The 11,456-nt window shown below is 39.6% G+C and overlaps 1 protein-coding gene across 3 annotated transcripts in view; it reads left to right on the top strand.

The window, feature by feature from the left end:
- The window catches only part of TTLL7 (tubulin tyrosine ligase like 7), a 98,869-nt gene that overhangs the window by 44,682 nt on the left and 42,731 nt on the right, over positions 1–11,456 (top strand). For all 3 annotated transcript variants that reach the window (XR_002094682.1, XM_019501514.1, XM_019501513.1), the window contains 5 exons: positions 640–734; positions 1,811–1,958; positions 2,048–2,121; positions 6,619–6,754; positions 7,726–7,812. Coding sequence is in view for 2 of the 3 variants with exons in the window: in XM_019501514.1 (XP_019357059.1) it covers positions 640–734; positions 1,811–1,958; positions 2,048–2,121; positions 6,619–6,754; positions 7,726–7,812 (540 nt within the window). In the remaining variant the exon portion in view is untranslated. The remainder of the gene's footprint in view (positions 1–639; positions 735–1,810; positions 1,959–2,047; positions 2,122–6,618; positions 6,755–7,725; positions 7,813–11,456) is intronic.

Genomic DNA, 11,456 nt, shown 5'->3' with positions numbered 1-11,456 from the left:
GACCCGGAAGTACTTCTGGTCCACTTCTGGATCTGCTGCTGAGTGTCCAGCCCCCCCACCGCACTCCTGTGGGATGATCCATCTGCCCTACCATCTCAGCATTCATGAGCTGGGTCTAGTACCTTGAGGTATGTAGAAAAAACATATAAAGCTGCGTCTATGGGCGAATCGTTAAATCTCTCGATTTGGAGACGTAAATGGGTCTCCTGATTCGATTCGGATTCAGGGAGATTTGGCCACCGAATCGGGCTGAATCTCCTCTGAATTGAATCAGCAACCGAAGCTTCGCACATCCCTAATAGATAATCAGAATACATTGGGTGATAAACCTCCCAGCAACAGTAAAGCCATCAAAGAAAAGATTAAGTAGGATTTACTAATGCTGTCATTTGGGATAATGATTGTTATCTACTGATGCATAATATTATGGTTGAATGTTGTTTTCTGCCTGTTGATAACTGATTTTTAATGCTCTCACTTTTTCAGTTTTGCAAGCATGAAATTAACTTTTTAATGTGCATGTTATTAACCTGTTGTTAATTTCCACAGCTCCAGTACAGTTTTTTTTAATAGACTTAAAAAAGTATATTTTACACCTTGTCTTTAAACATCCTAGTGTCTTGTGTGTTAATTTTTTAGATTAATCGAGCCCCAAGCTTTGGAACAGATCAAAAAATAGACTATGATGTGAAAAAAGGAGTCCTGCTAAATGCATTAAAGCTTCTCAACATACGGTAAACCTGTATTCAAAAACCTTACTCTGGCTCTTTTTATGTTGGTTTTCCTACTTTGTTGGAATATTATAGGACATTTACTATAAAGGGAAATTTTGTTACCAGTTTTAAAATTGTGCGAAAGGCATAGCTTCTCTGTAGATCATTTTTACTGGTGTAACTGACCCAGTAAACTTCACTCCTCATTAGTGTGCATATCAAAAAGGTGGTGATGCTAGCCTTGATGCTAGCCTTTCCTTAGTCTTATTTTAATAATCTTTTTCACAGGTCTCACAGTAAGGATAATAAACTCTGGCTTGGGAAGGCTGTCACCATTCTAGTTTTCAGTGCACAACTCATTTGCAGTGGTGGCAGTATACACAACTACAGCCTGTTTCCACTAGCACCAAAACACAGAATGATGATAAACTTGAGAACAATGATATAGATGTAGTTTTTAAATCATTTTGATTTAAGGTCATCTTTGTACATTGGTTGGTAGCATGAGGTTTATACAAGAATATTTAAGGCTGAAGGTCTCTAAACCCTAAGAATTATTTATATTACATTATATGCTATAGCTACTACAGATTTTGTGTGTGTTTGTATGTATATATAGTATTATATTATAAAAATGTTGTATCCATAGCATATAATATTTGGCAGGAGAAAAGAGAGGTTTTTTATTACAGTGAGAATACCCATCAGCTCAAGTATCCTGTAACAGGTTATGACACAACAGCGTGTAGTAGGTTTTGATCTTGCACTTGGCTCTGAAAGGACAGATTCTTATTCCTGTCCAAAGTCCACACTGACTTTAATAGCACTCTGCACAGGCAGTAGGGTCGGACTGCCTGCTTGCCTGGAGTTCTTTTAAAACTGAGGGGGTTGACCTCAGGGACTATTTCCAACTGTGCAGATGCCGTTGAATGATATGGGCCATATACCATAAATGCACCAGACAAATATATTTAAAATATTTCATAAGAAGACTAACAATTTAGCTGCATTCACAGCAATGCAGTGCAGCCTTTAATTCTGTTTATAGGAAACTACCTTTTGGATTACTGAGTCAAATCTGAATGTTGTCTCTTTAGGCCAAGTGATAAAAGAAGAAACTTAGCTCAACAGAAAGCTGAGGCTCAAAAGAGACTTTATGGTCAAGGCTCAATGAAAAGACTATCACCAGGTTCCTCTGATTGGGAAAAACAGCGGCACACACTGGAAAGGAGAAAAGAAGAGTTGGTATAAAAGAATTTAACACAGCTACTTCTCTTCCTTCTTCAAGGATTGTAGTTCCTCAGTTTTAATTAATTGACTTTCTTCATTTCTAGAAAGAGAGACTTGCACAAGTACGTAAACAGATTTCCAAAGAAGAACATGAAAATAGACACATGGGGAACTACAGGTACTGTCTTTATCCAAGACTGGACAGCATTCAGTGTTTTATTTAGGGATAATGGAAATAAATATTGTGACTGGATGGTGTTCTTCTGATGAAGAATTTACAGTTGTGTTGTAGCAGTGGTTGTCCAGAGATTTTTTTTTCCAACAAACTATATAGCTGGGAAGGATGTTAGACAGGATTTTGGGTGCAAAATGCCCTTTTCCCAGTCTTCAGGATTTGAGATTCATCTGGGACTTGAAGGTAGACCTTCTGGGTTTAAAAGCCTGCCTAACATCTTTCCCAATTATAGGGGTGGTGTAGTAAAAGACCAGACAAATACTGTTTCTGAAAAAAGGCATGGGCATTTAGTTAAAATATTTAATATGTCCATCAGCTGAAAATTTTTACAGCAATTGCTCTTTGCATCTAAGGTATTTGCATCTATGCATTTACAAGTCTCAAGTCACTATGGTGTTCATGTACCAATGTCTTTATGTGAAAGTCTTGGTTATTTCTGTTGAATGCCTGTTGAATCATGACTGCAGGTAGTTTTGTTCCTGTACAAAGAACACTTAGACAAAACTCCTATTGTTAACAATTTGTACTCAGGAAAATGGGTAGTAATGATGATGAATCTCTACAAAAGGGGCACCAGGTATTTTTGCGTTGTAATAACAAAAGATAAACACTTTATTCTGGGGTTTATTATAATCTAGGCCAGCAGTATCCGACTCATTTGACCCAGCCTGCAGATAGGTGCTGCACTGTGCATGCAGCATGTAGGGTCAGCCTTGAGCAGGTGCTGCAGACAGCACATACCCTGGATTGGCTCCTCATGCCGTAGAGAGAGCACTGTGCTCATCTGTACCTCTGCCGCATGCACATGTGTGCACTCATCTGCCTCTGCGTGCTGGATTTGGGCAGATCTGGTACACGAGTCTAATACAGCGTGCTGCATTCAGCATGTAGGTCCATTCTGAGACCCACAGGCAGCATTATGAGCCGGACCATAGGGTTCCACAAACCTTAACTTTGACACCCCTGATCTAAACCAAGGGATCCCCATGCTTTAATGGCTCGCATGCAACCTTCTAAAAAATCCTGTTTGCAGTACTTCACGCAAGTTTTTCTATTCATGTGTACTTACCATAGGTTTTGTTAGCTTAACTTAAGTATATCTGGATTCTGAAGTGTGATTTCATGGATTTCAGTGCCTGCTGTGCAGTAGTAGAACACCTAAATTGCAGCCAGGCAAATTATCAAATAGACTCAACTGGACTGTTGTCAAGATCTGTAGAAGCATGTCAGCCATGGTTTGGTGATGCAGGCAGAGAGGAACTAGCAAAAAGGAGTCTTGGTCTCTTGCGGTGATAGAGATTATGGTACAACTTGAAGGGCCTGGCTGAGGAATAGGCAGCTGGCCCACTCTGTGCCCCTCTATCAAGGTTGGGCTGGTCTGTTTCCCATCAGTGAACTAGGTGCCTGTACTCTGGCATAACTAGATGCATTGTGGCGGCCCTGCTGAAGAGCCCATTTTACTGTCTGTGGTCAATGTGGGTCCCCAAAGATTCCAGCCATTGCCTTGATAAAAGTTTCAACCTGGTCAAGGTGGAGGTTTGAGGACTGTAAGAGTGCGGAGACCCAGGTCAGGCATCTCCAGTCAGGAGGCTGATTATCAACCTCACCCTGGCAGTGTCTGAAGCATACGTTTGGGAGCATAGCTAGAAAGCTGGGTGGCATTGATTCATGAAACCTGGAAACTATAGGGATTCTGATTAAATTTACCTGGTAGGGGAATCTTGGGTTCAGGGTTTGCTGGAGGGGCCAGATGAACAGTTGGACTGGGGTGGAGGGGGAGGAGAGGAGTGGGGCATGGTCTGCGCCTGCAGGTCTGTGATTTGGGATTGCAAAGATCTGCGTGAACAGAGGTTTGGGCCCTGAGATCTGACCTGGTAACTTGTTCATCCTGCTACCTCACCAGAATATTAATTGAGCTATACAAGCTATCAGGGTCCACGGAAGTGTTGGGTCTAGTGGTTAGTGCCTGGAGGATTTTACCAGCATCTGTATTGTGGGGTAGAGGAGAGCCGAAGTCAAACCAGGGTTCATGTGCTGGGCCAGAAGTTGATGTCAGGAAGTGAGCTGAAGTCAAAGTGGGGTTCTGAAGTTCAGGGACTGGGTACATGGGCAGGAATGCAGGAGCAGGCACCAGCCAGGTCACATGAACCAGAACTACTCACAGACTGAATCCAGTTTGTTGTGCAGCAGGGGCCAGGTGCTGCAAAAACTCCTTAAAAGCAGCCCTAGGACCAGTCAGCAGGCTGAGGGTCAGCTGGCCCTGTTTAGGGGGATGGGTGTTGCTGACCTGTTTGCTTGGCTACAGTGTAGAGGCCTTACAACTCTCGTAATTCAACTTGTTCATCCCAACCCAACTTCATTGCCGAGACTAGAGGGAATTCCTTATATGCTGTCTGCTTCTTAGGCCTATGGGGACCAGTTTGCAGGTTCTGCAGGGCCTGAGGTGCAGAGGGAACTCCTGCTCTGCAAAAGATTCCTGTGTGGAGGTCTTTTTTGATGTCAGGATTGCAAAGTTTGCAGCTGTTCTGAACCCAGCCCATAAGCATATGTCTTTGAGAGGTGTTCTGGCAGCATAATATAAAACTTTATCAATTTTGTTCTTGTCTGGCTTGGTGCATGCTGAAGCCTGGGTCTAAGAGAAAGCCAGCTCTGTGTCAGATAAGAGCATAGTGCCTATGTGCACAGCCACAGTCCTCAATGCACCACTAAGTAAAATCTGTATGTTGGTATAGTCAGTGAGTACTGTTCATCATTGCAGCTTAACGCTATTGAAAGAATTTTGTTTGTGTAGGTGTTTTCTGCTACTTTGCAGGGGATGCAATGACTTACAAAGAATTTTTTTTTGTGACGTACTTGGTACCATTGGCAGTATTCCATAGGCTAATTGGGGAACTTCTTGTCTTGGCAAATCACCTATGGTGTTAATCAAATCCTTCACAAGAAATCTTTGTTTTGCCAGAAATCTCTGCAGTTAATATTTGATAGTAACACCGTAAGGAAAAAAGGGCAACATTAACAGAACAACCCCTAGATTGAGGGAGTGGGAAAAGTGAATATTTTTGTCATTCTTGCATTATGCATAGTTCAGTTAGATACCAGACCCCAAATCTGGGAGAGGTTCCCTGATTCCAGGGTCCTGGTGCACTGGGGTTGTGCATATTTATTCATCTTTGGTTAAAACAAATATTTTATAAAATTATGGTAATTCCTCTTTTTCCAGCATTAGACACAACACTATAAAGAAGGGCAGTTGCTACTGCAGAGCTGTTTGACATTCTCTGTAGTGGCAGTAGTAGGTTTTGAACTTTTGGTTAAATTCTTGTCCTGTACATTTTATTGGGAAGGTTCTGGGAGATCTTATAGTCTGGCTGCAAGCCCATATTGTCATATTTCATTAATACTGTTACCTCTGCTAGCTAAATTAAAACTAATGTGGGTATACCTATGTTTGAGCTACAGTTGAACCTTCATTATGCTGCATAAATGAATCCTAAGTCTAGTGAGACTGTACCCATTTTTTTCTATTTAAGTGATGATCATAGCAAGAAATAACTTTCTGAGGTGAAAAAAACATTGTGAGGCAGAGAAAGGGAAAAGAACCTTATTGAAAATTCACAAAAGACCACTAAAATACACTAATTACATGAAGCTGGTGTATATAATCTATATGCCTCATATATCATGCTTATGTTAAACAGAATTAGCGTTTGGATAACTCCTTATGGTACATTAGAAATTAGTCACCAGCTTCCACAGTTTCTGGCTTCAGGTCTTCATGACAAATGGATTGGAGAGATATTTCTTGTAGAACCATTTGTTTCTTGATAAATGTGAATAAATCACTCAGCCCTGTTTTTCTATATTGTTCTAAAAACCCTACCTGGAAAATAATGCCATAGTTGCTGTAATGGAAAATCAGGGTCACTCCTTTACATTTTTGTGTTAGACCATACTTGCTAATGGTGAGTAGTCCTATACATAATGCTGAAAAGGCTATTGTAGAAATCTAACGCATATTAAAACTTTAATTTATAAACATGTCCAAAGAAAACTAAGTTCATTAGTCAGGTTTTTCAGTTCTTTTGTATCATTTGGTTTCTAAAACAATATATTTCACAGCACTAAATTTTGAATACAATATTTTGTTAATGTTTCATGCTTCCTTCACATCTGATGTTGAAATTTCAGTGAGTATTGAAAAATTGAGTCTTGATATTTTTGTAGAATCTGCACTGCTTTTTTAAAACCAGCCAGTTGCTTTTAAAACATGTATATGTACACTTAGGTAAAATTAGATTAGAGATTGTTGTTCAGAATATAGAATAAATTGCTATCTATGTAAGGAACTTTGTGACTTAGTTACAGTAATTATAGTCTGTGTATGGCGTATAGCTCAACTTCTGTGTTTCATTCTGTCTCCATTATATATATTTTTTGTAGGCGAATTTACCCTCCTGACGATAAGCTGTTACTTGAAAAATATGAGAGTTTGTTAGCCATTGCTTTCCAGACATTCTTAGCTGGGCGAGCAGCTTCACTTCAGCGAGAGATGAATAACCCTTTAAAAAGAATGAAGGTAATAGTTTGCAGAAGTATTGGTTTTAGTTAGATATCTTGGAAGTCTGTGACCTAGCATGAAGCTTGGGATCAATTACAAAATGACTCTTTAAATTTTTCCTTAGTTTTATTATTATTTTACATGCAAACAATAGACCAGATGCACTTATCTGACTGAATATCATTGGATACAAAACCCAGGGGAGAGAAAGAATAGATGACTTTAAGCTCCCTGTTTAACCTGTATGTGGAACCAGCATCTGATTCAGCCTAGGGCCAGCCCCCTTCCCCCCAAAAAACTCCAACCTCGTAGACTACTTTATTAGCTAGTAATTGTTGCTTTCTTGCTCTAATGGTATGTCCTAGCCTGCTCAGGAATACTCTTTGTGCTCTGGGTGGGAAAATACTTGTCACGGAGCTGATTCCAGTAGGTTTAAGATACCCAGGGATTCTCTGCCCTAGGGTAAATTCCTGGCTACTCAGTTATGTAGCTGAAAATAATGAGTGAGAGAAGAGATATTTTAAATCATGTCAGTTTGATCATTTTTAAAAGCATTGTTGAAATACTGAGAAATTACTTCAAATTTAAGGGAAATAATCTTTCCAACCTCGGCAGTCTAACAAGTTTGTGGCTCACTGTTCATTCACACAGCCATCATTAGCAAATTTATGAGCGTCAAATACAGCTTACAGATGGATAGCCGGCACTAGTTTAAGTGTAATCAGGTAGATAGCTAATTTGAGATGCATATATCACTTCCCAAAAATATACACATTTGCCAAAACAGTTGGCTTTTGGAAAAATGCGTATACCTCTATCTGTATGTAAGATAAGAGAGTATGGGTACAAACATACACAGTACTATTTTGGAATTTAGTGATGATTGATTCAGAAAACCAATTCAGAATGTCAGTATAAGCTCCTGCTAACCTTTGGAAAAAAGATTGAATACTGCTTTGTGTTAATAACAGATACATTCATGGTTGTAGGAAGAAGACATTTTGGATCTTCTGGAGCAATGTGAACTGGATGATGAAAAACTCATGGGAAAATCCAGCAGGCAACGAGGACCCAAGGTGTTTGATTGATGCCAAATGTATTTGTACCAAAGATACTTATACTAGGCAAACTGGTGGTTGGACCTGTGGCACATGCATATTTTTCCTTTACAGGCCATAGAGCTTAAGGTGAAAGATAAAGTCTCTGTGGTTCTTAGCTTTTCAGCAGACCCTGGCCCCTCAATCATGGGATCCCAGGGACTGCTTCAGTCAAAATGGTGTCTTTGTCATTACCTTTCCATTCACTGTACTTGAGCTTTAATGCCAGGGGCCAAAGCAGCTGGAGAAGCACAGGGTTGTGTCCTATCCTTTGCATTTATTGGGATTTTGAAGGTAGCTGTGTGGCCCATTCTGGGAAGGGACTAAAGCTAGGAATTATAAGGAGGAAGTTTTAGGAAGGGGTCTTTGCAAAAATTTTATCCCTCAGAGCCCTTCCCTAGGTTTTTGAGGACATGGGAAAAAGGATGATTTGAACCCAAGAAAAGACCTTCTGTCCACCTGCAGGTTTAATTGGCTGGAACATGGAATTCTTTACTTCCTTTCCTAAGTAGCTTTGAAGTGGTGGTGTGCTCTTGTGATAATTACTATGCTTTGCCCCAGAGGTTGCAAGCAAAGGACGTTTATACATGTGCTCTGGGAGTGTGGGGGGGGTGGGCACTTTAATCAGAGTGGCTCTGAGAGATTTTAAAGTATCTGGAGCATCTTGTGTATCAGTGACCATGTGCTTAAAAATGGTGGCAGGGGCACATTTTCTAAAGCTTGTTGAACAAGCTTTAGATAAAGCACTCCTGCTGCCATTTTTAAGTACGGGGATGCTATTACACGAGACTCTGGAGTCTGCTGGAGCGTGGTAATTATAACACTCCAGCTGGCTTGATTAATTGAATATCTGTTCTGATGTTCTGTAATTACAGTGTGTCAGACCAGCCTCATTACTCATGAGTAGGCGCCATAGTGGGTGGCATGATCCCTGATCTGTCTCAACTAGGTATTCTAAGCCTTAACTGATTTGTCTGTTTAAAGAACTTTGAATGAAAGGCCTTTTGGAAGTTTAAGGTATTAATTAAGATAATGTATGTTTGGCTTGTTAAACTGATAAAAGCATCATTGTTCAACATTCAAGAGCCTCTTCCATATCCAGGAACAGATTTTAGTGAAATCTGTATTAGTTTTAACATAGTTCACTCCAAACCTTTGCATTACATTTACTACATTTTTTCCACCAGCCACCAAAGAAAAATTACTGTATTATCAAATCTAAACTATTTCTTTGCCTACATATGGCAGTACTTTTAGGTCAGCATCTGTTGAGAAAAGGATTGGTTGTTTAACTCTTCTGGACTTATGTCTAAAGGAATATAAAACTTGTACAGCATTTTCTCTGTTCCCCAGAACATTTTGTGCAGATGTGGGAAAGCCTGTTTTACCTTACAAAATATCATACTGACTGTAGCCCTGACTATAGCACTGAGACTGCATACGGGTACATAAGTCCATATAGGTAGGTGAATCTATTTTCAAGGTTAGGAACTAAAAAAGGACCCTTGCGCAAACACTGACACGAATATTATTTCTGTAGGTAGCCCATTATTTTTATTTTAAATAGTGTTTTTTTCCAGTCATGCTACAAGTACATCTCTGCTCTGCTCCACTTTCAGTCCAACCTTCTTGAGCATGGGTGACCAGACTAGTACACAGTATTCCAAGTGAGGTCCTGCTAGGATCGTAAATGGCATTGATGCCTTCCTATTACCACTATTATAGGATCATAGGATGAGTCTGAGTCACCAGTCAGTTGTAACCTTGAAAAAGGCAAATGGAGTTCAAAAGTATATCAGGAGAGACCTCTTCTGTTGTTTCCAGCAGATGGGTTAGAATTCCTGCTTATAGCTTATATAGCTTATAGCAGGAATTCTTGTTCTCAGTCTCTAAACACATGGCCATGGACTATATACTATTACATTTCATCCTGTTCCTATTAGTCCAGTCCACAAAGCCACCCAATTTTTTCCATCAGTTTCTGTAATGATGATGCTTCCTACATTGTGAATCATCAGCAAATTTCATTAAGAGACTCCTATATTTTGTACCAAGTTTTGTTTAAGAAACTATTAAATAAGATCAGTGGTATGATTATTCTGTGTAGAACCCACAAATTACTTCCATGTAGCCTGAAAGTTTCTTTTTCAAGTGCATCCTGTTTATGGCTCTCCCCTTGGCTAGTTCATTGCCCACCCTGCAATTCTTATATTAATCCCCATCTTTTTCAGATTAACTAGTAATTTCCCACATAACACTGTATCTGACCTTTTTGGTACTTACAGAAGCTGTCAAAACTGATTTAGAAAATCTCTTAGACTGTTAACCTTACTATCTCAAGGGTTCAACTTCCAAAATGCCATCTTAGAACAACAGCAAAAAATATTGCTTATACCCATTAGAGGATTATTTGGTGTTCCTGTTACAGTCAACACTGGTCCCTATAATACACTTTCCCAAGCACAGAACTACAGTCAATGAAGTTATTTCTTCACTAGGCAGTGGGACTTAAAAACATTTAGTAACCCTATCGTAGGATAAATGGCCCTTTAAGCTTTAAAGCATTGTCTTTCCATCACTGCCCATAAAGTATGACAAAGGAAGATTCCTTTAGAGTATCCAGTGTAGCATCCACAGGACCTGATGAAGTGAAGGCTAAAACTCAAAAGAGACAACCCTTCCCACCCTTTTCAGGAAACCCCTGCTACATTAGGAGTTTCCTTCAGATAAGCATGATAGATGTTCTGAATCTTGCATAGGAGATTTCTTAACTATCAGATATAAAATGTACTTTATACATAAAAACGTTTACCATTCTTTAATGCGTTTTAGGAGCTCAAGAGAGAAAGTAGGCATTTTCAAATGCAGTACTATATAGCAGTTTGTTTTGGAGTTAGCCAGAACAAACTGCTGTACAGTATTATTGCACTTGAAAATGTTCTGGGACTGTAGTAGTGTTATTTAACACCTCTAGAGGGCAGCTCACACTTACATGTTGGAAGCTTTATTTCCTTATGTTTATTACATTCCACCTGTTCTATGTGCAGAACATTCACGTACAGATTTTTGAAAAAATACAAAACACAAGGATATTTTAGAGGAAATAAGTCATTACTAGCATTTTTCATTCATGTGGAATATAACCAAATGACTTTTAAATGATAAAATTTAGATGTACCATTTGGGGAAAAATTATAATGATCATAACTGCTAAACATTTGAACAGATTGTCAGGAGAAGTTGTGAAAAAGCATTTACTGCAGGTATTAAAGGCTAGAACTATTTCTTTATCATAGCTGGTTTAAGAATGCTGAAATCATTCCTGTGAAGCAGAGAAATGAGTTAGATGTCTGGTAAGAGGTCATTCTAAATTCAAATGAGTCTGTTGTTTGTCATCTGTGCCTTTTCTGTTTCTTGCAAATGCTTTTTATAGTTTCATAGTTTCTAGGGTCGGAAAGGACCTGAGCAGATCATCTAGTCCGACCCCCTGCCATGGCAGGAAAGAGTACTGGGGTCAAACGACCCCAGCAAGGTGTTCATCTAACCTCCTCTTAAAAACCCCCAGGGTAGGAGCCTGCACCACCTCTCTTGGAAGTTGGTTCCAGACCCTAGCCGCCCTGACC

Source organism: Gavialis gangeticus, unplaced genomic scaffold (assembly GCF_001723915.1).
Source record: "Gavialis gangeticus isolate Ggan-Ray unplaced genomic scaffold, GavGan_comp1, whole genome shotgun sequence".
Lineage (NCBI taxonomy): Eukaryota > Metazoa > Chordata > Crocodylia > Gavialidae > Gavialis > Gavialis gangeticus.
Note: the sequence above shows the minus strand (reverse complement) of the source record. Positions and strands in the feature narration are given on the sequence as shown.